This window comes from Diaporthe amygdali, assembly GCF_026229845.1.
Source record: "Diaporthe amygdali strain CAA958 chromosome Unknown NODE_5_length_1802954_cov_64_987939, whole genome shotgun sequence".
NCBI classification, from domain to species: domain Eukaryota; kingdom Fungi; phylum Ascomycota; class Sordariomycetes; order Diaporthales; family Diaporthaceae; genus Diaporthe; species Diaporthe amygdali.
In genome coordinates, this window is record NW_026517025.1 from 1516322 (window position 1) to 1542809 (window position 26488).

The following is a 26488-nucleotide window of genomic DNA, read 5'->3' on the forward strand; positions in this document are numbered from 1 at the left end:
AAATTCACCAAGTGTCAATATCACCAATGACTGGCCTCGGATTTCTGCCGCCAGACTTGGGGCTTGCATGGATATTGTATTCGTTGAGATGAAACGGAAATGCACCAACATCCTTACTTCTTGCCTGCGAGTTTCCACCACGTGTGTATGGGTTTGAGTGTACACTCCTGGTCACGAATTCTATATGGATTACACAAAAAGAGGGGCCACGGAAGGTCTCGTATTAAGCCTTGTGTTGGTGAAAGCCTCCAGGGCGCCATGTGAACAGGTTTATACCAGAGAGCTGGGCCCTTGTAAGCTTCTAGGTCTTCGGCAGTCAAGCTGCAGGCAGGCAAGCAGAGATCCAGCGACAGGATGCTCTATCTTATGTCATTTAGATCAATAGTGACTTGTATAATTACGAACCAACCTTTTCTAGTGATGAAATCCAAGCTCGTTCAGCCATAGCGCTTTCAAGGGGTCTGCCTTCTTAAAGGATTTTTCTCAATTACCATGTCGTAAATATACCACTCGTGCTTCGTATCAAAGCGGCTGTCTATGAAGCATGGTTACACAATATAGAGCAGACATTAGGCATGACTAGTAGTTACATGTTCGATTAGGAACATTAAATCCACCGCATATAATCATAATGCTATCTTCTAAAAACAAAAGGGTTGTCCACGCTAAATTTTGCTATTGGCACCGCAGAGACCCAGAAAACTGGTCATCTTGCAACTGATAGATATCGCGGTAGGAGGCTCGCAGACCCTCCAGCGTTTCGTAATCTGTTTCTCCCTTGAGACTTGCCCGGAACCATGATATGAATTCTTTGAAACTTGCATTCGCTACCACCTCTTGCAGGTTGTCTGGCCCATCTGCGCAAGCTCGAGAGTAGACGAGCTCGGAAAGCTGAGCCATATGCTGGCCCCAGACAGGTGAATGCACTTCAGCGTGCATCAGCAAAACGTGCATCTCTGACTTGACCAAAGAGGTGAAAGAAGGAATCATGGAGTCCATGACCTGAGCTTTGTGAGTTTCTCTGGAGGAAAATGCATTGTTGCACAAAGCAAGATCCGGGTTCAAAACAGATAATGTAATGTAAGCCTCGGTGGGCTTAGTCTCAGTGGATGATGTCGGCGGAGAGATAAGAGGCAAGCCAACTTCCTCGGCAGAATACACGATGATGAATGGTCGCAACATATCGTCCAGTGGATTTCCAGTGGCAGGCAACTCGTATATGGGAGTCAATAAGCGAGTCCTGCGGCGATCGTGGAATTGTGAGGACGACGGTGCGTTCTTGAACCACTCCTCGAATGAAGAAGGTGGTGCACTTTGATGATCGGGACTGGAGATAGAAAGGCCATGAGATGACAATATCTCAAAGACGCGTTGCTGGTCCGATGCATTGATTGCAATCTCGATATCCTAGCGGATATTAGCTAGAATCCTATTTGGCCCGGCTGAATTCTGCATATTGGAGGCTTTTAGTTCTACTGACCAAAGGACAAAGGCCACCCCCATAGTGGACGGCGGCACTGACAGCCCATAAAACACATGGAATGCAATTCTTCTGCAAGACCGTCGTGAGGAGGCGGCCACCCTCCACATCAGGATCGCGGATAGACGTGAGGAGTGCTTGCTGAGGTGCTGACATGAGGGGATGCAGGAAAAGCAGGATGCTATATGATTGTGACTGACAGAGCTCGAACTCTCTGGTGAGCGACGAACAGTTTGCTTTTCCTTTTTTTTTTTTTTTCCTTCTTTGTTTCCCTAAACGCAGGCACTTCAGGTTCGTTATGAATTGTGTCGTGTCAGGACGACGCGAAGATTCGCCCCATATGCGTGCCCCCCAGCGGGGCTTCAAGTGATGCGCTGCAGTTGCTGTGGCGCAAATGGACCAATCTCATCCAAGATCAGCCCGGCGTATTAAGCGCGGGTCAGGGCAATCAGCTAGCTACACACCCCTTCTCTGCTGCAGCACTAGCTTCTATTACCCACTGGCAGTGTTCTCACAAAAGCGAGACCACATACACAATAGTCAGACCTTTTGGCCTGCACCCCATTGCGAACTCTAGGTCGCCGTATTTCTCGCTCAAAAGCACTTCTGGCAACATAATGGCTCAGGTCCCAAGTGACTCCAACGATGACGGTGTCAGGCAGCCCCGCCATGCGTCGGACGCACCGGGTTCCGCGGTTCTTCAGATCATGTCCGATATGCACCTGGAGACACCCAAGTTTCTCCCCATGTATAATGACTTTCGGATCGAAGTGAGGGCTAAACATTTGGCACTGCTCGGTGACATCGGGATTGCTGGTGACGACAATCTGCTCGATTTTCTGACCCGGCAGCTGCGCCAATTTGAGATCGTGTTCTACGTGCTTGGAAACCACGAGCCGTACTCGAGCACATACGAGGATGCCGTAGCAAGAATGGTTGCCTTCGAAGAATCAATCACCTTTGGAAGAGTGTTTGAATCACAGGAGAACGGGACTCACGCTCGCCACGGCCGATTCGTTTTCCTCAATCGTAGACGATTTAACCTTTCCCCTGAGGTGACAATCCTGGGCTGCACACTCTTCTCTCACATATCCGACGAGCAGCGCAGCACCGTGTCCCTTTTCGTCTCCGACTTCTCCAACATCGTCGACTGGTCCGTCGACAAACATAATGACGCACACCAGGCTGATCTGGCCTGGCTCAACGCCCAGGTCGAGGCCATCGCTAGGGACGAACCGCATCGCAGCGTAGTCGTGCTCACCCACTACAGCCCGACAGTCGCGCCGGAAGCCAACGATCCGGAGCATATAGAAGACTCGCGCGGAGTGCAGTCTGCGTTTGTGACAGACCTTAAGGAGGACCCGTGCTGGGTTTCGCCATTGGTCAAGGTCTGGGCTTTTGGACACACGCACTATAATTGTGACTTTGTCGATGAGAAGACGGGGAAGCTGGTTGTCGCGAACCAAAGAGGGTATGGACGGGAAGGCATTTTCAATTTTGATTGCGAGAAGACCATGGACATATTGTGAGACGGCGTTTGGAGAAAATGAATTCGCCGTGAGTCTCCCTCCCCGTCGCATGTCTCGAACGCAACGACAATCCATCCTATCCCACACTGGAAAGCGATGCCACAGCTCAACCTGACCCATCATCGGTATCCTGCGGTCCTGGGCTTCTCCATAAAATCTGAGGCTGGCGATCCGGGGAATGGTGGGCTGAAGCACGGCGTCCACAGGAATATGGAAAGCTCATTACCACTTCGACATTGAGGATATCAAAGCCATTTGTGGTGAGCAGCGTGATTCGTGTGACGGTAGGGAGATGGGATTTGATATACTTAATAACAAGATTTATCTCCTGACCAAGCCGGCTTCTGATAGAAGGAAAGTCAATGTGTTGCTTGCCGGACGAGCAGCTCGAGAAGCAAATTCACGGCGTCGGTGAGCTCTGCGTGGGTGGTCCATACTGAATGGAGGATTAGCTGGCAGCTCGAAAAGAAAAGCGAAAGGTAGTGTGACAAGGGTTTTGCAAATTATAAGCCTGCTCTGAAGTTCAATGTTCTTGAACATTCGTCCGCCCTCACGGCCACCCGATACTAAATACTACGAAGGTTAGTATCTGCGATCTCGTATGCCGGACACTGCGAACTTTTCACGTATGTTGGCTTTTGCGGTGTCAGTGCTGCGCTTTTGCCCTGATGTTGAGTCTAATCCTTTGGAATTTCAAATGAAAAAGAAAGAAAGAGGAAAAAAAGAAAGAAATTGCCAGTGGACACAGAAGCGGACTCTCGAGACACAAGATGGTCTCGACAATGTACGCACGAGTGACTATATCTACATCAAATCCTTCCTTATCTTCTTCTACAAAACTAGGTACTTCACCTTGTCCATGTTACGAGTTCGATGAGCCCAGAGACAAGATGATCAGCAGAGATTGAATTAACGACGGAGTGCTTGTAAGAACTCAGAGGTGCCCATGAGAGAGGTGAGCCGCGTGCCGACATGTCTTCACCCATTACTAAGGCTCTAAAGACATTTGGATGTATCTCTTGTTCGGAAGATCGCAAGAAAAGCATCCCCGATACCTATCCCGCCTGGAAGTAGGTCAGATTGCCTGCTTTTGGGGCTCCCGTTGGGAAGAAGAAGTGCGGCGCTCGCGCGAATCTACCCAGAGTGCCCACAGGAGCCTTGCAGCACCTCGACATGGTGTGTCACAATTGAAGATGCATCAAGAATAAACTTGAGCTTGAGAAAGCAGGTAATCAATAGTCACGACTTGAACATCAGTTCTCAGGCCTTGTTAGGTGGTCAGCTTTTTGTCAAGGCTCCAATCAAAGATGAAGAACAGTATCAAATACACCTGCAATAAAGTTCAACATATAGCAATACATTTCTGTACAACGAAAATTCTGCTCTGATGAGGGTATTCATCCTGAGGATAACAGTATCCATGAAGGATCATTAAATGTTCCTGGTGCCAATATATACAGTCATACCCACCTTAAGGCTTACGGACTCAATATGCCTATCTTTATATAATTGGCTTAAAATATTAAGAAGGTAAGCACTACAGCTATATGACCGCTTTTGGACACGAGGTTTTGGAAGCCCAACGGCGGCGGCTTTCTAGTGTAGTTTCTTCAACAACAAGAGGGAAGACAGCGAGAATCTTCATCCCAGTGATTGCTCGCTGTGAGAAACAGATATAAAAGGGCTGATTCTCGAAGGACCAAAACTGACACCAAGAGATGTTAAAAGCATCTCCCATCTTCTTTAAGGCCTTCCCTACTTCTTCAAATTGAATACACTCACCAGTTCACCATGGTTTCTCTACAACTTCTATTCCTAGGAGCGGTAGCTCCAGCCATGATTGCTGCTCTTCCAGGTAGCTTTGCGGAGAATACTCTCCGAGTAGAGTACCCGGAGTTTATCCCACTTCCAGGGTTTCCTTCGCTGGCTGAGCTCAATCTTACAACTGAGATGTTGCATGCCCCACCAAAACTCCTCCCCAGTAAGACGGCTCTTCCCATTACCGACCAGCTAGGTAACATAACTTTGGCTAACAATTCACACACAGTCCCTGATGGGTATCACGGAGCGGCATCAATCTCCAGCGACTTCTCTATTGAATACGTCGATTCTTGCAGCGCGGGCGGTGGCGGCTCTGGAACACTGCTTACCGCAAACGTGGACGATGTGATTGTGTGCTTCAACTTCCTCGTCGCACTTGGCAATTATCTCATAACCGTTAGCGAGAGTGATCAAATTTCTGGGGTGCCATATTTTCGCCAAGTTGCTATTTACAACAGTGCTGTTGTTATAGCACATTCGCTCAATGTAGGAGGGACGGCCTCCACTGCCTACGATGTCGCCCTCGGAGTGCAATGGGTCTTCACCAATTGCAATAGTGGTGGCCAAGTTGCTGGTGAGTTTCAATTAGGCATCCTCAACTTGCTATGTATGTGCCGCTCACACGAGTCACCTCACAGGATCGGCTGCTGCGTACGGCAATGGTGATCTTGTGGTCCAGTCGAGTGGCTATTACCACTGATTGCAAGTATCATGAGCTACGGTTTAGCACAAACGGCTTTTCCAGGAGTTGATGGGTGACAGCAACAACTTTGAAAGATGGAGGGGTCAAATTCAGAAGTTCTCACGACAGGATGCTCATATGGTCATACGCATATCCCGGCGACACTCCTAGTACGTGCAGTAGTGAATGTAGACATTTCGATATTTATCATTTGAATCGAGATATTGTGGCTCTTGTTATAGTACTGTCGGAGGAAGATTTTGATGGCTGCAAAAAAGGGACATGAGTGTATCGTGAGGCTGCTTCTGTGCACAGGCATGGTTGATATCAGCACGAAAGAATGCAATGGCTGGACTCCGCTCTCATTGGCCGTCAGAAACAGGCATGAAGACCATATGTAGACAGAGAGCAAGTTTGCTCCCTAAGAACACATTTTGTTTGTAAATGACAGTTGTGCTCTTCGAAGTCGTTGCTTGGGAGTTCATAGGAGCTCGCGTGCAGGTCGTCCTCCGCCCAGGCAAAGACTACGGGTTGGACTTGTTGGTGCCCTCCATGGAGGGAGCTTCTACTTCATACGAACGCGGCAAAGCCCTGACGAATGGCACATGATCGGAAGCATCAGCTTTACTCCCGGCGCTTCATGGTGTCGAGCCTGGCCTATGCACGGCCGGGCGATGAACCCTTTTCTTCGCCGGTCTGAACTCCGCGCTCAGGTCCAGTGTGGAGGCCGACTGTACCATGAGTCACATTTGCTGCATCCGCTCATCCATGCGGAGGTGCTTAGGTCTGTGTATAGTACGATGCCAAGGTATGCGGTTGCACTGGATATCGTCTGCGCCAGCGCCATGGCCACGATCGCAGGCTCCTTCTACTTCATACTGAATAGCATTTGGATCAAAATTATAGAAACTTCGTGGAGAATTGTACGGGCAAATTCTCCTCAGTAGCGATGCCGCTCGACACTAACGAGTGTGAGGCTTCTGCGGTAGCACGGTCTACCAGCTTTTACAAGATCAATTTGAGGGACAGAAATTATAGGAAATTTCGTAACACCATTATATCGCGTGAGATGTCAAAAGCGGTACGATATCGGTGTCGCATGTGAGGAAGAGGCGAATCTGTTTTCGGCGTACTCTGTAGAGCGATGATCACTTCAAGTTGCGTATACATCACTAGAGCTCTTCCAAATTTGATAGTCATGCCCGTGCAGCTATAACATATTCGAGGCGTATGCGAACCTCAGCAATTCCACTCAATTTTCGTATCGCATATGTGTCTTGCCTAGAACTAACGCCACCGTCTCCGAAGTATGTTGCACAACCTGTAGCCGACCAATCTGGCCATATAATAGGTCGACCCACCTGCGGCCCGGCATGGGGGTGATTTGGTGGAACCCCGCTTCCTTCCTCTGCGGCCGAAGCAGACATCCTTGTCGACCCAGCAATTTTCTCGATCCACCTCATCCGCATAGTTGCATACATAGGTACACAGTAATTACAAATCCCCTGTGCGCGACTTCATCCTGTGGTGTCCACGCTGCCAGCTTCAGACCAACGATGGCCTCGCGCAGTCCTAGGTCGAAGTCTTTGCCACCAACACTCTCTCGCCATTCCACTAGCTGGCCTTATCAGTATTGTAGCCTTCCGGGTCCGAGGGCTACCCGACTATTATTCATCGAATCTCAATCCAGAGACTATAAATGCTACTTCATCACAGGCCGTCTAGAAATCGTCAGCCTTGAGGACTTTAGACGCAGATATGTTGCGCTGTCATATACATGGGGTCCGGCCATCCGTGAGGAATTCATGGAATCGGGAAATTCAAGTCGCATCATTCCCTCGTACGAGTTGCTTCTCAATGAGCGCCACATCAACGATGTCGTGGATGATAACCATCTACATGATGATGCGAGGAGAGGATCCAAGTACGCATGTGGCTATACTAGCCTGAAGCTCGCTCCAAATCTGTCTGACTACTTCACAAACCATGCCGAATGGCACATCAAAGAGGGAGTGCCGATCTGGGTCGATGCCATTTGCATCAATCAGCAAGATCCAGCTGAGGTTGCAAACCAAATCCTCCTGCAGGCCGAAATTTACACAATGGCGAAACAAACCAATGTTTGGCTTGGGCGGTACTCGAGGGATCTGTCGATGTTTGAGTGGTGGCAAGATACCGTATATCGAGCCCTGGTACAGAATCACCATCGCCATCGCCAGTCTCCACATCTATTTGACCTTATGTTCAAGACTGGAGATCATCTTGATGAAGAATTCTGGCTCCAGAATTTTGGTCTTGCTCCTCCGGATGGTACGACCTGGTACGAGTGTTGGAGGTCCTACTTGTATTTCTTCCTTGGCAGACGGTGGTTCTCGCGACTTTGGACGATTCAGGAAGTTATGCTTGCGCAAACAGTTTATATGTTCTGTGGCCGAAGACGCTTCAATTTCAATGACGTTTTGCAACTCGACCGGTGGTTACTGTCCTCATTCTTCCGCGCAAAACCCAGGTACGAACCGAATGAGGTCCATCACGAGCAGATTTGGCCGAGGTGGAACCCAGGTTTCAAGTTCGAAATCATTCGAACGCGCCTCAACTATGTCCAACCAAGTGTCTTTCCTCCTGATACCGTGGCTGGAGTATCATCCACGAAAATCTCCTACCTGTTGGGAATTTTACAATCCGTACGCGGCCAAGAGACATCATTTAATCGGGACAAAGTCTTAGGACTGGTTGGGATCGCAGCACATTTCGTTCCCAGAAGCGAGCTTCCGCTGCTCGTGTATGACCCTAGCGGTAGTGACCGAGACGTGTTTGTCTCTTTCGCCCGTTATTACATACAAAGGGATTGTTTAGACATTCTCTCCTACGCAGGACATCGCCCTGCACAACCTTCATGGCCGTCTTGGGTCCCCCACTGGGATGACGTATCTCAAAGCGGATCGTACGAGCTGTCCTATTGCTACGCCGGCGAGAAGTCTCCTGCAGCTCCCGACGCGAGGAATACTCATGCCACATACTCTGATGGACACTGGCAGAAAAGGCTTACCACTTGTGTTCCCCGGGTGTTCGACGAGACCCTGGTGCTTTACGGCGTGCCCATAGGCGTTGTCGCAGAGACATACCCCAAGGATGAATGGACTCAGCACATTGGATTTGTCATGGGTCTCTTGGGGCCTACATACTCTCTTACTGGGGAGCCAAACCACGACGCTATACGTCGAACGATATTCCGGGCCGCAAATGATGATCCGCCAATGGCCGAGCGGAGTGGCGCTGAGGGTGTATACCATCAATTCCTGCTCTATCTCCGTGTGCGCTTGGTCCGTAATGGTCTCGCCAACCCGAAATTCGTGAAAGATTTGCAAGAACTGTTGTTGTCTCAGCCATCTATGCATCCACAATTGTCCTCAATAGTTCGTGCCGCCTTGGCAGAAATCAACAGACGTGGAGGTCAAGTGACTTGTCACTCACCGACCGAATTGAAAGTTGGAAATTCGGCACAAGAGACCGGCATTGTACAACAGTCCTTTTCCAATGAAATTGAAGTGATGCAAAAGGTCTTCAACATATTCGTCACTACTAATGGAGTTCTTGGGAACGGAAGCAAGTCGATCAAGCCCGGGCATGAGATATGGGTCGTCGAGAACGGACCCGTGCCTGTCATTCTCGAAAAAGGGATGGAAGCGGGTAAGTTTAGGCTTATCGGCACAGCATATGTACATGGGGTCATGCATGGCGAGGCTATCAGAGGGAAAAGGGCAGAGGAAATGACAGAGCTCCGGATCGTGTGACAAGACAGGAAAGCCACGCCATATCTACCAAGTCCCGATGCGGTCCCTCGTCCGTGTAGACTAGTCGCGACACATCTTGTATGTTATTCCATGACGATGTCACAAACGCGTTTTGCTTTCGTGCAACTTTGATTTGGTGCGTTGCGGTTCAGTTCCTCTAATCTTTCTAGGGCTCCTAGACCCTACTCAGGGTCTCATTAAACAACACAAAGTCGGTGGCTGGCGATTATGGGAGACATCACCCAAGCGAGGGAGGAGATGTCGAGGGCATGGAAAGGTCAGGTCTGATTGATTACCTTGCATATAGTTCTAACTTGACGCGTTTATTTTGACGTGGTCATTGCATGACATCAGTCTATTGGCAATGAACACACACTTCCCGCGGTTGTATAGGCCTTCCGCAGGAGCTCTGAACAAGGCTTGCGATTCAGATGAGACGGATGACCCGCTGCTGCCATGACGGATCACTTCCCGGAGGCGGCGATTGCTCTGCTTCACGCCGCGACAGACGCGCAACACCTAGCCTTCGAAAACACGGGTGGCCATCATTTAGACCACATCCCTGCAGCACAAGGGAGCCATAACTAATCAAACCATCAGACCTGCCCACGAACCCAAGGATAAGCAAGGAGACTTTGGCTTGGGCTATTGCCTTTTCTGGGTACCTGTCTCCGTCATCTGGAGTTGAATACCACCACGTATCTCCAGCCTTGATTTTATGATCCCGTTGTTCTGTCACAACGGCAGCACGGCCTCCAATGTTGATCCATGCTTCTTCAATCGCGGAAATTGAGTCTGGGGGGTTATACCGGCAACAAAAAGAAGCTATGGACGATCTTGCAGCAAAGTTCTGAATGACGGAGGAGTGAGGGGAATGGACGGCCTTGTTGAAAGAGGCCCAGCTCCACGATGGAGCCCCATGGTTGGCCAACCCTTGTTGGTTGTGCAAAGTGCGAGGAACAGGCCGCCACATCAGTGAAAGTGGTATCTCCTCGAGCCACAGGCCAGCAAGGTACGTATAGCCCGTAACCTCGCGATAGCGAGCGGCGAGCCCAGCCAGTGCAGGCAGCCTATCTCTCTCAAATGTGACCTCTCGTTTTGAGAACTCTGCCACCATCGAGCTATCTAAATGCATCGGGAACTCGTAGCAGACGTGCCTTTCCCATGTTTCTGCAGTTTAACTCATTCGCGTAGCCATCGAAACAATCCCATAACGTGATGCTATCAATGTGCAGCACCCGTGGTGAAAGCATCCATTCCTGGAATGTCCACCCTCGGTCCAACCAATGGTTTTTGTCATTGTTTCGATCGGTGGAAAATGAGGACCAGTCGTATTCCAAGAACCATGGGCCTTCTGTTCGTGAGAGGCAGCTTGAGGTCAACCAGAGACTACCCTTTATTTTCAAATCCTGGTCTATGTATGGGATCGTGCAAAATTGACTCTGCTCTCGGAAATTCTTATGCCTCTCTGCCAAGAAGCTCTGTGACGATTGGCTACAGAGGGGGACAGATATCGTCAAGGTTGACCTGCTGTAGATCTCGCACATTTTCGATGATTCAATAGACCAGTCATTATCATCGTCTTGTATAATACACAGCCTATCAATCCAGAGAAATCGGAACCCGAGCTTGTAACACAGATGAATGGTGTCAATGACTGTATTCGGCAGGTCCTCAAATGAAATTCCCTGTTGTCGACTCAATATATTTGCACGAGTGGTCTGGCCTGTCTGAATCCTTGAATCACCCCAGCAGTAAGAGAGGCAGGCATAGATCCCCTGCATCTTGCCGCCGGTCTCGACGAGACACACGCCAGTCTTCTCATTACCCGGATCCAAAAGCTCGAGGACTCTGTTAGGTAACTGCTGGATACAGCCTGTTATGGGACAAGCCCGGTGACTCTGTTTGCAAGTTGATCTCCAGCGATTTACGAGATCGATATGAGGTTCTGACAGGAGGTCGCGGGACGGCCGGTGTTCTACCCCGGGATCAAGAAGATCATCTACACTATGTTAGAGACTTTAGCGTATATCCAGTGTTTTCATTCTGGAATTGAACACACAGCAACTGTCGAAGCAATATAGGGAAGTCCTGAACCAAGGGGTGGTCAAAGCATATGCTTCCGTGTGCATTAAACTCAGGCTCCCCCGCGGACCAGTCTTTTTGTCGCAATAGGAGTATAAAGCGATTCTTCCACTAGTACCAATTTCAGAATCATATGGTTTCATAAGACTCCCTGGTCTTGCAAGCTCTGTAAGATGTGTGGCTATTGAGGTGTCATAGTCGGGCTGCGCAAGATGTATTCTTGATTTCTGCTCCGTGTCGGGAACGACCCTGGACAGTGAAAACGCGGCAGCGACTTTGTCAAAATCAGTTTCATTGCCCATCCTGAGGCCGCTGCAGAGCATTGTACAGATGCCGCACCCTGCTTCCGCAGATTCGAGGAGGGCCCAAATATGGGGATAGTGTATATATATGTAAATATAGCATCCACGACGACGTATTTGCTTTGGTGTTTCCAATATGAGTCCGCGAGGATGCATCAAGTCGCCAATCCCCTGACAGACATGACAGACCTGGACATCAGCGGATTCGAAGCTTGAACTTCCGGAAATGTCCATGGTGTCGTAAAAATGGCCTTTTGTGAAGATGTTGGATGACTTAATGCTGGTTGCGATGTTAGGTGAAGATTGTGCTGGTAGGACCGTTCGTGCGCGGGGAGAACGCCAGGTCAAATTTGGTAGCTAGTGCTGATGGTGGGTGGAGTCCCTACAGCAGACGAAAGCCGAGACCAGAAGCAAGCCAGTCCAATGAGGCCCGCCCAAGCGGACTGCGTATGGGGGCTGGTCACCGCATCCATGTCAATCGTAGCTAGCAATCTTGCGCCGATAAATGAACGCCTTTTCTGCTGGAGCACCTACTGACAAGCGGGAATTCTTGCGCCTCGCCTGGAACACAATAGGGCAACTAAGCTAATCGGCCTACTGAACGCCATACGAACCATCATGGGGTATATGAGCTCCCAGAAGAACAGAGGAAAGCAATCCATATATGAAGACGTCATAAAGTTTAATGCTTCCTTTTTTAGGTGGAATACCAGAGATTGTGATTGTTCGAGCCTCTCCCGCTCGGCGTGAGCACAAGCCTGCTGGAATTACATTTTGTCTGACTTACCATTATCGAAGGGTTTGGAATATATGAATCATGAGTAGCAATATACTGCCTATATTTGCAATTCGTCAATAATGTTGTGCAACGGATTCACGTAAGAAGCACCGTTCACGTTCAGACGAAAAGACAAGACCTTTTTCGGAGGTTCTCAAATCGTATTTTAATGGTATGTGGTGGTCCATGCGATATTCATCGGTTAAGACACTAGTCAATGTGGACAATTAGTGGTGTACCACGGTCCTTAAAAAAGAACAGGCCATCCCGTAGACCACGAGATTTGGTTGAAGCCAAACAGATATTGCGAGTCCGCCAGACCAACCCGAGTATCAGCTATTGGGAAAAATCAAGGTCAGCGACAGAGCCACTTTAAACTCACAAGCGACGCCCCAGGAGCGAATAGAGACTTACCATAATGGTAGTAAAGCACAGCACCACTATACGCGGTATCGACCAAGATCCCCTGCCCACCCGGGCCATACACATTACCGTGGCTCTCAAGCACCTTGGTACCGCCTCCCGCCGTGCAGCTCTTACCACTTTGGTCTACGTAGGGCCCGTTCACATTGGAGCTCCGGCACACGCGGATCGAGTACTCCTCGCCGGGTGCGGGCTTGGTGCTGTCGTAGCCGCAGCAGATGCCGGCGCTGAAGAAGAGGTAGTAGTACGGCGAACGGTAGTAGATGTAGGGGCCTTCCATCGCGTGGCTACCAGTGGCGTTGTAGGCGATCTGGGTGGCTGATGCCGCAACTGACGAGGGCGGGTTGTTCATCTTGCTTTGGTAGACTTGAGAATTATTGTCAGCGTGTTCCGCTGCGAATGGTAAGGGGACTGGAAATTTCCGCAAAGGGACTTACTGTCGCCCCAGAAAGATCCGAAGCTCATGTAGTAGCTACCATCCGTCGCCTGTATCAGGGCCGGGTCGATCGCGTTGTACGGCTTGGCTGAGGTACTTGCAATACCTGTCGCGCCGTGGTCTGTCCAGGAGCCGACTTCCATCGTCGTAGAAGTGGCATAACCGATTGCCGAGCTCTGCGAGCCGAAGACGCTGACTGCGTAGTAGAGATAGTATGTGCTACCAACAAGGTGGACCGATGGAGCCTGGTTACATGTGTCAGCCCAGGAGTCGTCCACAGTATTTTGAGAGCCCCCTCCTATGTTGTATAAGATGACAAAGTATCCTCTGCACCGCAACACCCTGAAATGCTGAGACCTGAATCTGGAAACTTACCCAGAGATCATCATTCCCCGGAAGATTGATAGAGCTACCAGCAGGGATGGCAGCGCCCTGGTAGGTCCACGAACCAGTCAAGCTACTCGCCGTCCATATCCCGATCTTGCTGCCCGTGCCGAATCGGAAATACTTTCCGTCCGCCCTCTTGACAACCCCCGGGTCATGAGCCCAACACGCGCCGGTGCAGGCAATCGGGTCCGGGTAGGCAGCGGCGGGGACGGCGGCGAGGGTGAGGAGCGCCGTCAGGCCCCGGAGGACTCGGCCGAGAAACATGATACTGCTGGCTGGCTGAGCGACTGTCTGGGAGTGTCTGTCGATCACGGTTCGATCCGAGAGCTAGAACATTCAGGCGTGAACATGCGAGGCACGCAGGCTGGGAATGATCGACGGCGTCGGCTCCATTTTAAACACTTTTTTGACATGACGCCTTACCACTGGATACGAGCGCAGGCCATCGTGAGGCAGTCCGGCCCATGCCTCCCGAACAAACTCAAGTTCAGCTTCGCTCCGTATTGTCGATTGGTGGGAATTAGACTCCAAATTGTCCCCCCTTTCCCCGTTCCCGTAGACTTGGGATGAACGCCAAGGATCAGGGAGGTGTGAGCACACCCCCGCCGCGGCCACTCAGGTGCCGGCGCCTCGCCGAGTCTGGCAATGTTGATGGCACATGATTCAGGCACCCGGAGGCACGACAGGCCGTTGGGGCGGGATTCCGTTTCCCAATGGAGTGTTTCCTTGGTGACACTTGGGGTAGCAGTGCCGTGGCCCGCCGCGTCGCGCATGTGGCTCCCCACACCCACCGGCGAATGGGCACAGGCGCTCGAATCGGTTGCTTTCCGAGTGATATTGCAGGGGCAAACGGCAGAGCTTGGCTAAGCGAGGTAGTGTTTGGCATGCTCATGTGACTGTATATTCGGGAGTGCAGCGGAGAGGAAGGCTTGTTTTTTCCGGCGATAGATCCACATGGCAATGTTGGCATCTGCGTTACCGGACAGGAAGAAAATGTAGATGGAAGAGCCATCTGATTAAGCTGATTGAGTTTCGAGGAGTCGAACAGAAGTGGCGGTGCTGCTTATTGCATAACGTTTTCAGATGGGTTGAAAGTAACTTCAAGCTAAACAGGAGACGCATTTAGCATTCTTTTCAGAATCCATGTACGAATGTTGGCGCGGCCACCTTACTTTGAAGCGGGATCCTCGGAGGATTAAAGACCTACGGCAATGCCGCGCCAGATACCAAAGCGAAAAGAAAAAGAACATATTCGTTCACCAAAGCCTAGTCGAAATTCTTGATAAGGTAAGTCGACAGGGAAGCAAATTCCCAGCCCTGGATTCCCACCCAGGGAACTAATCAATCCGAGAAGACCAGGGATTGAGCAACACACGGGGTTACCAACATCGCAACAATTAAAGACCGACCACATACGGCCGCAGCAACGACGACCTCATAAATTCTATGGTACATTCTTGGCGCTCTTAGTCAATTGCAATGATCCAGGTATCAAGGTCTAAACTTCCGAAGCACGTTCCGCTCGCAGTACAATCCGACAAGCATTGAACCATGCAAATCATGCCATCAGAAACACGAGTGCTTTATCCTCAATCAAGAACCGTTGCGCCTCGAATCACGCCAGTCACTCACTGGGAGCCCTCACTGAATCTCTGTGCCGCTACCGAGACGACTGTCCTCTACTACCCCTCAAGTAGCTCAAACGCTGTAACAAACCATGCACAAGCCGCTGCTCGCCTCGCGTAATTACTATGCGAGCGAAAAGATGCCGCTGATCCTCCCTTCTTAGTCTCCTTCAAACTGGCAAGCTCAGATCGGGAGAGTATCTGCCGGTGGAGGGACCATGGCATACCTGCCCCTGCCGTTCATCGTAGTAGCAGGACCATGCCGGCCGCCACTAAGACCAACGATGCCACCGCCACCACGCTGACCCATCTCATAGAAGCTGATCTCTAGAAGCAGGGAACAGGCCGCGACGACCCTGAAGCTCTCCATGCCCTCATACCTGCTCTCTCGCGGGCCAGCGTTGTCCTCGCAGCCGGCATGCACGCACGCGAGGCACAGGTGCAGGTTGTCGAATTCCGTCTGGTAACCAGTCAGGGGCACGGCTTCAGAGCCGTGGCTGACCTTGCGCATCTGACCCGTGATGAAAGTGGTGATGCGGCCCATCTCGTCCTTCAGCTTGATGCTGCTGTCGCGCTGCCGGTGCGTCTGCACGCCCGACCGGTTGAGAACATTGCCGACGAACACCTCCAGCTCTGTGAGTGGCTTGGTCGGGTGTGTCGAGTACTGCCCCATAGCGTCCGAGATAGCCTCCTCGTACCATCCCCGGATCTCGCGCGCCGTTTGCAGGCGGCCTACCCAGCCGTGTGAGTCCTCCACGATGGCTTCGTAGCGAGGTCGTGTCTTGTTGAGAAAGTCGTCCCAGAAAGATGAACCGTCTATGGATGGCACTTTGGACCTCACGTCCTCTTGCCAAATCTCTTGCTCGTCTATGGCACGAAAAAGATAGCCAAGAAGCTTCTCAGACTTGTAGTAGACGTGTCGCTGGCGGTTGTACTGGTCCTCTTCGTCATCAGCGGCTGGCTCGATAATGTATTCATCGAGCTCAATGGTAGATTTATCCAGAACGCGGGCTTCGGGACCTGGAGCCAAGCTACTTAAACCGGTCAGAATATGGTTTTCTCCAAGCCATATAATGTTCTACCTGCGATGAAGCACGAAGAAACAAAGGTGAATGTAAGAATGTCATGGATGGAGTAATTGTAGTGTCAGGAATGAAGTCTGCGTCGACTGCACGAGGCACTGGGACAGATGACCGACATGGGCGGTGTGGAAGGAGAACTCACAAATCAGGCCTGAATTTGTTTGCCCGTGGTAATTCTCCCAGGTTCACATCAACGCCAGTCTTGGAAAAGTCCACAGCCGTAGAATGCAGCTCAGCCAGCTTCAGGCAGTCCGGGTGAAGTGTGCCTTTTTCCATTTGATCGGCTAGAATCATATGTCTTGTCGCAATGACACCAAGGTGGTCCAACTTCATAAAGTCAATGAAAAAGTTTGTCATATCCTCCACGGTGACCTCACGACCCAGGTCTACTGCTGCCACGCGTGGGTAGTCTGCAGGAGGAAAAGTGCGCTGAGGCATGACTCCTTTATCCCAGATGACGTTGAAAATGTCACCGTCCAGGTCGCCACCTGATAGCTGAGACGGAAGATCTCGCTGGCCGTGGCGGCTGAAGATAATGACATTTGACAGCTCCCGGAGTGGGCTCCCTCGAGGCGGGATCACGTTTCGCGGTACCTGGATATCACCAGGATGCAGGGCCGGAGATCTGGTGACAATCATAGCACCGGGTCCAGGTGGTTCATCAAAGCGATCACCCATGGTATCGTAGGTAACATAGACCTCGTTCTCCTTGAGGAACCCGGTCTCGTCCATGATCCCGAACAGGGTAATCCCCTTGCGGATAGGAATTCTTGCCTTGTGTTTGAGCAGACGCAGCTCACGGAGCACCATGGCCTCGACGACTGATCGAAGGAACTTGTCCTTGCGGTAATCAACGCCCATGTTCTCGCACAGTGAGAGCATACGATGAAGCCTGATGGTTTCACCGACGTTTTGGTATTTCAAGAATTTGGCCACGTTGTACGCGTCTGCGGTCACAGCCCGAAGTCTCGCTAGCTCCATATTCTGCATGCTGAAGAACCAAGCACTGCTGCATCCCATGTCCTCTAGAATCTTGATCATTTGGCGATTGAGCATCAACGGAATCGGTTTGGAGGCCATGTCGCATATTTCGAGATGAGGCTTATCGTCGCTCTCAAACTTCTTCATGGACGGTCTGATACGTACCTCAGATCCTGTCAAGCAGGTGTCCAGAGCAAGCATGCCTTTGGAGCCTTTGAATCGAACTTGAAAGGCTGTCGGGGCGGACTTCTTCTGAGGGATTACGTCCCAGATGTTGTAAACCACTTGCCATGAAATCGTACCGACGCCATCGCTGAATACTCGGCAATTGCGCTCTACATCTGGCACCAGACGTACAGTAACGTTGAAGTCATCCAGTGACACATAGTATGGTGTTTCAGAGAAAGCCTGGCCGATACGAGCAGCACACCGTGCAGGCGAACGAATATTCCGAAAATGTCCCAGATCGCCAATAATGTCGAAATAGGCTTGAGGCCTTCCATTGTCGACGAAAGGAGCTGAGAACTGACGAAAATGTTAGATCAAAATGTACGTAGAATTAAACGGGGCGAAGCCAAGACATAGGTACTAGGCTGGCGGCAACAGGCTCAGATGACTTAAAAAGACAACGAAGTGAGAGGGAGCACGAAGACGGCCAGAGCTACGTACCCATGCTGAGTGAGAGCGCAGAGAAGAGTGCGAGAATCCGAGAAAGTTGTACGCCCGGCCAGCGATGTGGATGCCGTTTCGAAACACCTCCCTGAATCTCTCATACACCTTGTCATTGCTGACACTTGGGTTGAAATAGAGGTCCTCGCCGTTTTCGTCGCAGAACTGTACCCGCAAGAAGTACTCGTGGTGATTTGGAAACTTGCGAAGGATTCTGTTCTTTGCCTCCGGCTCAGGACCGTGTAGTGTAGTTCGAGTCGGCGTAACAGTGACTCGGTGGATCAGCGCCAGGTTTCGGGTTGGAGCCAAGAGTCCTTGTCTAAACAATTCGTTGCTGACTATTTTGTCCTCGACTTCACGGAGATATTCCACTATGGCTTGAACCTCGAACAAGGACGGATCGTCGTGAGGCTTAGGCCATGGAGTATCCTTCATCAGCTTCTTCATAGCAGTAACGGAGATTGGTCGTTTGCCGGCTACCCTGTCTACGATGAAGACCTTGCAGAGCTGCTTTGCCAGTGCTAAGACCGTTCCCGGATGGTAGTAGGCATTGCAAGCCAAAGCCTGTAGCTGAAACAAGATGCCGAAAGGCAGTTGGTCCGAGTAAGCATACATAGCGAGTTCTCTCAATAGCTTGCTCATGGCTAGTGAAGAAGTTCCGAGATGCAGAGGCGCCGTCCTTTGCGTGATTAAGTCATAGGACACAGCGGGTACTACGTCGTGGTGCTTGAGTGACCCGAGCTTGCGTTGAAGGTCAGTACCAGTAACCCGTAGCTGGTACACCAGACATTGGCCGACAACTTTGACATGCTGATCATTGAGGGCGCACAGCCGGGTTCGTGTGGGCCCAGGGCCCCCGATCTGGCCACCTCTTGAAATAGTGAGTTGTCGCAGGAGACTGTCCAACTCCCCGAGGTCCTCGAAAAAAGACGGCGCTTCGGCAAGGGTAAGCGTCAAGATATGCTGGAAACTGCAAACGAGATCTCGGACAGTCTCAAGGGGTATCTTGATGACGTGGTGGCTTTCAAGTTTGATAAGAAGAGTCTGGCGAGTGAACTTCGCAACGCCCACGTCCTGAAACTCGACCTCGGGTAGATAAACGAGCTCATCACCAACAAAGATCGTATGTCCACAGCTGAGCGAAGTCACTTGGAAGACTTCGGGGCCTTTCTCTATTTCAATCCTGCGAGTCGGTCTAGCTTTCTCTGCAGCGGCGTGCTTCAGACCTCGTAGGGTGATGTTGTTTGGTCTCCCAGGAACATCGTTGGGGACAGACTGGCGGTTGCTCTTGGAGCAAAAGATGTCATGACCCATTAGTTGCAGTCTGGCTTTGCGGCGCATACCCCTGGGGTGCCTCTGGTTGCCGCTGAAGGCATTGACGGCGAGATGGCTGTCTGACTGGCCCATGGGTGGGAGACACTGTTGGCCATGTTTCTGCAGGAATGCGTGGGCATCGTTGATGTCGAGAAAAGTCAAGTTGGCCCATTTTTGCCTGCGAGGCTTGTCACAGCTGAAGGCGTGCTCCTCGATGCCCAGGCAGTCCATGAAAGGCTGCAGCCTCTTTTTCACGGCATCCTCGGACAAGTGCTCAGGCCAACCATGTGTATGGACCTCCATGTTGCTCCCCTGAGTGATTAAGTAGCTTTACCGTGGTCTTATTGTTGGTCAACAAACTGTCAAGCAGATTACTGCACACAGCCAAGTAGTCTTGGATTCAACCAGGGCTAGTGCATTGGTGGCAGGCTGACAAGTCAATGGGTGGTCCACAGGGCGAGGCAACGGCGAGAATTGGCCAGGCAGTTTGAGAAATCGAAGTTGAGGGCTGGCAAGCTTTCTTCTCTACTGTCTTCGAGAAAATGAATTCAAATCAATGCAAGCGCAAACAAACAAAAAAGGCGAGGGGATTGAGGCTGAGAAGTTGGTGGTCAGGAAGATTTGCGAGGCTGAAGCATGCAAACGGCAGGATCATAGAGCTGTTGTGTGGGGGCAGGCTTGACCTGGAGCTTGAGCTTGACCTGAAGCTTAGGGGAGCTTGGGGGAGCTTGGGGGAAGGTAATCCCCTTTTCCCGCAGAGGCGCACTCGACACTGCCCTCCAACCTGCAGTAGGCGCGTTAGAGAGCTTGGAAGAAGCAGATTGAAGCGTCAGAAAGACGCTGAAGAATACAACCTGAGTTATCACCCGCAGCCACTGAAGGTGCAGTTGCAGCCACGCACTTGATAGTTTTTGCTGAGGCCTTCCGAGATGGTGAAGAGAACACATAGCTTTATACTCTCTCTCCCTTCCTTTCACATGGCAATGAGACGCATCATTCAGGAGTAAGTATCCAACATGACAGCAGATGGATACGGGTAGCTACATCAATCCTAAACAGGTCTTTGGCACTGACTCACCGAGAGCAAGGACACAGGGCTCGCTCTCAGCCCGATGCACGCCTGCCCTCACCTCTTGACAAGGCCTCCCGTCTTGGCACACCGTGGGAAGCTGCAGCCGCTCTGGAGTCATTGCCTGATGTACAGAAATAAGTCTCTGGGAACCGAAAACCAGTGCAAATAATCCGTTCGTTAAGACCTTCAAGATTCATTTAATATCCCCATGGAGATGTCACCGCAGACTGCCTGGCTTCCGGGAGGTCGTTGATTCCGGCAAGTGCACTAATGTCCGCCTCTCATGACAAAGGTAATGTTCAAACGGATTTTACAGATTCCACAGCACCCTGCCCCTGCGTGTCTTGCTCATGGCGCCATCTGTCAAGGCCTACTCGGATCAGTGGCGACCAGTACGTGTGAAAACACCAACAGCCACTATCTACCCGTGAGCCCTTTTGGCAGTGCTTCAGATAGGTACTGTTAGATTCCTTCACGATGTTTGCACAGAGCCGAACGCTCCACCGCCACACGACGTGTGAGCGATTTTGGGGCGGAGTAGACAACCGAATTTGTTCTTTTAATATCATTACTCTCTTTAGGACTCCAAGTCCGGCCCCTCTCATATCTTCAAACTTTCCAGATGGGCAAGTCAAGCGGGAAACGTCACAAGCAGTCTCGATATCGGCACGTTCCGCCGCTATTGAGTACATGCAGAGAGGATGGCCTATGGCAGAGCATCGAACGGGACGAAGAGGACTTGATATCGTGTTTCGAAGAGCATCGTATTGTCTCTGTCGACGATTCGTCTCTGGCGGCCAAGGAAAGCGACCTTACTGGGCAACATACAACCCACGGTCACTACCAGCCTCGCCAACACGACCCGGCAACAACAGCCACCCCCCACACCCCAGATCGACATTCTACCCCAAAGGCAACGCCTTCGAATACAAGCCAACAGTCACCAAGCCATCGTCTCACAACACCAACCAGAGCTGACTTGCTCGCCAGAGTCCTCAATTGTCCCCTACCACACCCAGGTCTACCCACGCCGGGGGATCTTTCCGCAGATATATCCCAGCCTGTGCTGCCAAGCCCAGGAGAAGCTCAGCGCGGACCGAAAAGGCGCAGAGGAAGACCCAGAAAGCCACACAATGCTCCCAACTGGAACAAACGGCGCCACGTCCGCTTCTCCGATCCTATACCTGCCGAGCCAGAGCCCCGGGCGGAATCTCAAGACCCACACATATTCGTCCGACTCCTTAAGATCACCGTCAGCCTTGAGGGCTCATTTCCAGTACAGCGTCAGGAGCTGATTTGGAACAATCGCGCCAAGGGGTGGAGGCTGGCCGGCGAGAGGAGCGAGCAGAATATTGGGGATATCGCTGGGTTGCTGGATGATATGTCGCAGCATGGCTCCATGCTGAAGGTACTTCTTGCCCCAACTGAAGGACGAGGAGCTCGAGAGCCGATGGAAATAGGTTGGAACGTCGCTAGGTACTGTTTTCATGGCTCCAATCAGGATCTGGGGAGCTTGTCGGTCACCTTGGGCGAGATGAAGGATATGGTCAAAGATCCGTGGGCGAGACAATTTGTTGGGTGTATAGGCTAAAAGATTATCCTCTATGTCTTGTACTAGCATGGATGGAATCACGATCGAGGATTTAATGTGCCACGATGTTTGTTTTACAGTAATTTTCTCAAGGGTCTCTTCCGCAAAAGATTGCGATAATATGAGCTATGTTCGCTGCCTAGGGGCTTGCCCATCCAGTCCTAGATCTTTGATTCTGGCCAGCCCTGGGAGAAGGAAAAGTCTACCAGACTCTTAATGAAGCTGTGGGTGGTTCACCAGCAAATTTGAGTTATGCTTGAGACATCTGATCAATCAGCCGTCTTTCCTCCCAAGGGATCGAGCAGCGAGTATGGAGTCCCGAACAGCCCCCGAGATAGATCCCCTCACACCACCCTTTTCCAGGTCCAGTATGCCCCCAATAGTAATGCCGGGGTTAGCACACACATTCTCCCGAACCTCAGAAGGCCGCTTGCCGCCGCCGTCCGCAGCCAACAAAGCCGCCGTGCTCGCTAGCGCCTGCGCCGTCATGGCCTCAGCCTGGCCACGCGGGAGTCCGCCCGCAACAGCCCCGTCGATGATGGCATCGCAGAAAAATGCGGCGTCCATTTGGGACTCGGTGATGTGGGTGATGCCGCCGACGCACTGGAAGAACGACTCGACGATCTCGATCTTGTCCTTTGGTGGTGCTAGGTCCGTGGAGACCGTGATGGCTGTTGCTGAGGCGGCGAGAGAGGCGGCAATGTTTGGCATCGCGCGGACGATCCAGCATCTGTTTTGGTCACTAACATTGGGACTGTCGCTCTTTGGCTGGTATAGCGCAGTTTCCATCTGTGACATCGTGACGCCTGCTGCAAGGCTGACAAGAACCTTTTGCGACAGTGCCTCTGCCATACCTTTCTCGCTCAAAATGGTCTCCACTGCTCCTGGTGGCGAGGCTAGAATGACGAAGTCAGACTTCTGTGCGATCTGGACATTCTGCCGCTGAAAGACCTCAAGGTTGATGGAGCCTCCTGCGTCTGAAGCTGATTGAAAGAATTCTCTAAGGGCCTGAGCCGTTTTCTCTGACTGTACGCTTGCTAGGTATCTAGCTAGAGCCCACGAGTCTGGCATTTGTGGAGATGAGGCAGACTCGTAAGAGACTCCTTTGAGAATGGCCTTGCCTAGGTCTCCTACATCAACGGGGAAAATGCATATCAGTCGACTGCTGCATGAGGCGGACCTTTGTCGGATTCGTACTTACCACAGCCTATGAAGCCAACTGTCAGGCCTTGCAGGGCAGATTTGACATTCGAGGTGTAGGACGTCATTTCCACGCAACTCGGCGGCGTACACCGAGACTGTATTTTGTCAGTGGTGTTGACAGCTCTTCGGGGCTCCTTTGAGACTTTATGATGTATTGCTGATTTTGACTTCTTGAATGTGTGCAGTCTTGCAACGGAAGAGGTTGCTGTTGAGAGGCTAGCGACTTGTAGTGTGATAGACGATCCTGCATTAGGATAGAGTGTGCTTGACATGGGCAGCCTGGAAGGTTGGCAGAAGCTCATCTCTGATTAACAATGGCCGGCAGAATTTCCCCTGCGTATCGATGCCAAACTGAATGTTTCGCACCTCTCCAATTGGTTACACACGACGCTGTACTTAAGTCTAAGTTGCCATACGACGAATTGGCTACGTGCTTCCCACCGACTGTCATGGTCTCACATAGCATCGGCTTAATTGCCGACACCGGACGGACGTATATCACTCAGGCCCAGTTTCCGACGTCCATGCCCCATAGAATTCTGCATTGTCATGTCTAGATTGCTCGCAAACCTGGCTGTATCATCCGGGTGGAGTGCTTTGCGTGAATGTCAAGTCGAATGAGAATTGTTACACTGTGACAGCAAAGGGTTTTTTTTTCTCTTTTTTTTTTTGAAAGCAAAAATACTGCATACAGTTCTGCGAGTGGGATGTGCGAGATACATCGTTCAGCAAATGTGGTCTTTTGATGTGTTGTGCTTCCCGCAATGCTTTCTGATGAATAGTCTGCGCGGGTAAGTAAGTGTAGTACACGGGGCAATGACCAAAATATCACATGCAACGTCGTCGCAAAGCCTCTTCATGATTCGAAGCGAGATCTGACGATATATTGGCCCTCTTTGACATTCTGCCATAAGATTTCAGGCCGAGCAAGTCTATAGTTCTCCGCTCCTTGGTTTTCGACCGAACGACCCAAGATGATTAGGATCGGTCTGAGGCAGACCTGCATGGCCTCATACCTCAACAGATACAATGAATGATAATTGTGGGTTCAAGAGCATTTTGCTTTGATCATAACGGCCGAAGCGAAGCGAATGCAAAAGACCAACGTTATCTACTGTGTCTTGGATTCCTGATGTGTTCGCTGCCATTTGCTGTATCTTTTGTGCTCAATGGATGAGATATTGAGAAGCAAATTTTGCCAACTGGCCAACTTGTGAGCGATTTCAATTTCAATCAAGCCTAGAGCTGCGGTCCAATTGAGTTTCTAACAAACCTATTGCAACACTTCATACATGTTTCGTCCTAGTTTGTGTGATGAGTTCCCGACATTGATGTTTTCTCAAATAAATGCAGTTAATCTATATATGACCAAGTATGCAACGCTGCCCACGTAGACACTTCCAACAACCAGAGACAATACTCAATAGCGAGATACGATATAAAAGAGAAGATATCACACGACGAAATCCACGCAACAAGTCCGTTTAGAAAAGAAGACAAAAAAAAAAAGAACTAACATGTTATGTGTTATTTGAACATTCTTCCATGAATATAACCAGTTTTATACCGAGAAATATATGAATTTAATCAGTTTCATACCGACGTAAGTTTGCAATTGGATGCAGAACTTTTGGTCTGTGTCGGTATTCGCGGTTCCTTGGGATGTTAGGATTCTCCACTACCAAAATCAACAGAAGCGATATCAGATTCTGTTTTGTATCACCAGGACCACTCACCATGGATTGTGCAGTCTCAGTTTGCCAGCAAAGCCTCATTACTAGAAAATGATCACCTTTCTCCGAATACAAATCCGTTTTGAAACACTTCATCCTGCCCAGTTATGTTGAATTCCGGGAACATTTCCTGCGGCTCGCCAAAAATGAACTGGGTTGAATCAGTGATGAATGTGGAAGGCGGTGTCGGAATTGGCGATTGATCATCAGAAAGCTTGACTTGACCTTGGGTACAGCTCCAGCGTGCGTTCCTCCCAAGTGAGGCGGACGTCTCTGCCTCGAGGCAATCGAAAATCGCCCCCACTACACCATCGAGAATACCAGAGTCGAGCGTATTTGCTTTTTCCTTGCTCAGAGCCTTGGCCAGAATACTAGAGCTCTTGTTCCTCCATAGACTGCGGAGCAAAGGTACCATCTCCTCCATATAACTCCCTACCCATGCAGAACTGGGTCTTTCCTTACCCGGAAAGATGATGTCCCACATTTCGAACCATTGACCTTGAGTATCTAGTCCCCGAGATGAGCTCTTGTTCAGTTTGCTCCTTTGCTCATCAGATATGCCCTCGAAGCCAGGTGTGTCCAGATTATCGCAGCTCCTCCTTCTTGCATGCTCATCCCTCGTCTCGGCTGTCTTGAAAATTTCAAAACATCGTGCGCAGTAGTAATCGGGCTGCTTATGGCGCCGGTACACGTGCTGCTTCACGTCCTTGATGCGATGTAACGCATACTTCAAACACTCGTGATGCTTATGCGAATCCAGCTTTTGGAATGGACAGGCAAGTTGACGGCGTGTCTTGTCACCGCTATCAGCATCTGTCTTTCCTTTCTGCCTGGCACGCACCCCATCATCCTCTACCTGGTCGCTTGAAAATGCCTTTCCAGCGGATCTTTTTCGAGACTGCGTCACTGGTTGTGAATTTGTACTCGCGTTCGCCTCCTTCTTCGTTGAATCACGCGTTGGGAAGTGCTGGTGAAAGCTTGTGCTTTCTTGATTAGGAACACTTCCGCAAATTAGCGATGGTGGGTGGTCCTGGGAACATTCTGATTCTGGGCTCGCAGACTTTGGTCTACATGCATGCGCGTCAATTAAACAATCAATGAACAGAGAGTTTGGGTTGCCTACATCTGAGTTTCACATACTGGCGGAAAGGATACTTCCCAGTTGACGTGCTCATTCTTGAAGGAAGACACCGAGAAGGCCGTCAACTCTTGATACAGGTCCTCCGAGATAGTAAGTGAGGGGCTGTCAAAAGCACCATGGCCGTATATGTTCTGCGCAGGATTTAATCTGTCTTCGCCGGATAGTTGGAGAGAGAAGTCGTGTTGCCATGATTTCTCCTCGGCTTCGTCCGCGATCAGGGGCTCAGAGATAGATGTCATCACCCCCAGAAAGACTGTGTTGCCGGTCAAGATTTTCAGAAGAGCTGAAGAAACACTTGGGAAGGCTGCCCCTGGTGACAAGAAAATAGACACGATACAGCCCTAGGTTTTGCGCCTAAGT

At 50.7% G+C, this 26488-nt stretch overlaps 10 protein-coding genes across 10 annotated transcripts; 4 read left to right on the plus strand and 6 right to left on the minus strand.

The window, feature by feature from the left end:
- Window positions 1-675: 675 nt before the first annotated feature.
- J7T55_015631 (uncharacterized protein) lies at window positions 676-1636 on the minus strand (the record flags this gene model as incomplete). The annotated part of the gene is made up of 2 exons (XM_053139881.1): window positions 676-1407; window positions 1481-1636. The coding sequence occupies 2 exons, from the start codon at window positions 1634-1636 to the stop codon at window positions 676-678; spliced, it is 888 nt and encodes a 295-aa protein (XP_052997350.1).
- A 461-nt stretch (window positions 1637-2097) lies between these two features.
- Window positions 2098-3449, plus strand: J7T55_015632 (uncharacterized protein; the record flags this gene model as incomplete). Its single annotated transcript, XM_053139882.1, has 3 exons — window positions 2098-3005; window positions 3202-3269; window positions 3361-3449. The coding sequence occupies 3 exons, from the start codon at window positions 2098-2100 to the stop codon at window positions 3447-3449; spliced, it is 1065 nt and encodes a 354-aa protein (XP_052997351.1).
- Window positions 3450-4800: 1351 nt separating this feature from the next.
- J7T55_015633 (uncharacterized protein) lies at window positions 4801-6121 on the plus strand (the record flags this gene model as incomplete). The annotated part of the gene is made up of 5 exons (XM_053139883.1): window positions 4801-4990; window positions 5057-5404; window positions 5469-5508; window positions 5642-5682; window positions 5964-6121. The coding sequence occupies 5 exons, from the start codon at window positions 4801-4803 to the stop codon at window positions 6119-6121; spliced, it is 777 nt and encodes a 258-aa protein (XP_052997352.1).
- Window positions 6122-7317: 1196 nt separating this feature from the next.
- J7T55_015634 (uncharacterized protein) lies at window positions 7318-9306 on the plus strand (the record flags this gene model as incomplete). The annotated part of the gene is made up of 1 exon (XM_053139884.1): window positions 7318-9306. The coding sequence occupies one exon, from the start codon at window positions 7318-7320 to the stop codon at window positions 9304-9306; it is 1989 nt and encodes a 662-aa protein (XP_052997353.1).
- Window positions 9307-9733: 427 nt separating this feature from the next.
- Window positions 9734-11714, minus strand: J7T55_015635 (het domain-containing; the record flags this gene model as incomplete). The annotated part of the gene is made up of 4 exons (XM_053139885.1): window positions 9734-10427; window positions 10591-10660; window positions 10748-11308; window positions 11510-11714. 4 exons carry the CDS (start codon window positions 11712-11714, stop codon window positions 9734-9736), a joined length of 1530 nt encoding a protein of 509 aa, XP_052997354.1.
- A 1004-nt stretch (window positions 11715-12718) lies between these two features.
- On the minus strand, window positions 12719-14490 carry J7T55_015636 (endo-alpha-1-5-arabinanase; the record flags this gene model as incomplete). The annotated part of the gene is made up of 6 exons (XM_053139886.1): window positions 12719-12807; window positions 12886-13260; window positions 13332-13575; window positions 13706-14044; window positions 14141-14213; window positions 14279-14490. 6 exons carry the CDS (start codon window positions 14488-14490, stop codon window positions 12719-12721), a joined length of 1332 nt encoding a protein of 443 aa, XP_052997355.1.
- A 1036-nt stretch (window positions 14491-15526) lies between these two features.
- Window positions 15527-19691, minus strand: J7T55_015637 (uncharacterized protein; the record flags this gene model as incomplete). The annotated part of the gene is made up of 3 exons (XM_053139887.1): window positions 15527-16373; window positions 16567-17930; window positions 18075-19691. The coding sequence occupies 3 exons, from the start codon at window positions 19689-19691 to the stop codon at window positions 15527-15529; spliced, it is 3828 nt and encodes a 1275-aa protein (XP_052997356.1).
- A 1391-nt stretch (window positions 19692-21082) lies between these two features.
- J7T55_015638 (uncharacterized protein) lies at window positions 21083-22051 on the plus strand (the record flags this gene model as incomplete). The annotated part of the gene is made up of 1 exon (XM_053139888.1): window positions 21083-22051. The coding sequence occupies one exon, from the start codon at window positions 21083-21085 to the stop codon at window positions 22049-22051; it is 969 nt and encodes a 322-aa protein (XP_052997357.1).
- Window positions 22052-22324: 273 nt separating this feature from the next.
- J7T55_015639 (uncharacterized protein) lies at window positions 22325-23319 on the minus strand (the record flags this gene model as incomplete). The annotated part of the gene is made up of 2 exons (XM_053139890.1): window positions 22325-23181; window positions 23253-23319. The coding sequence occupies 2 exons, from the start codon at window positions 23317-23319 to the stop codon at window positions 22325-22327; spliced, it is 924 nt and encodes a 307-aa protein (XP_052997358.1).
- Window positions 23320-25042: 1723 nt separating this feature from the next.
- J7T55_015640 (uncharacterized protein) lies at window positions 25043-26367 on the minus strand (the record flags this gene model as incomplete). The annotated part of the gene is made up of 2 exons (XM_053139891.1): window positions 25043-25954; window positions 26128-26367. 2 exons carry the CDS (start codon window positions 26365-26367, stop codon window positions 25043-25045), a joined length of 1152 nt encoding a protein of 383 aa, XP_052997359.1.
- Between the last annotated feature and the right edge of the window lie 121 nt (window positions 26368-26488).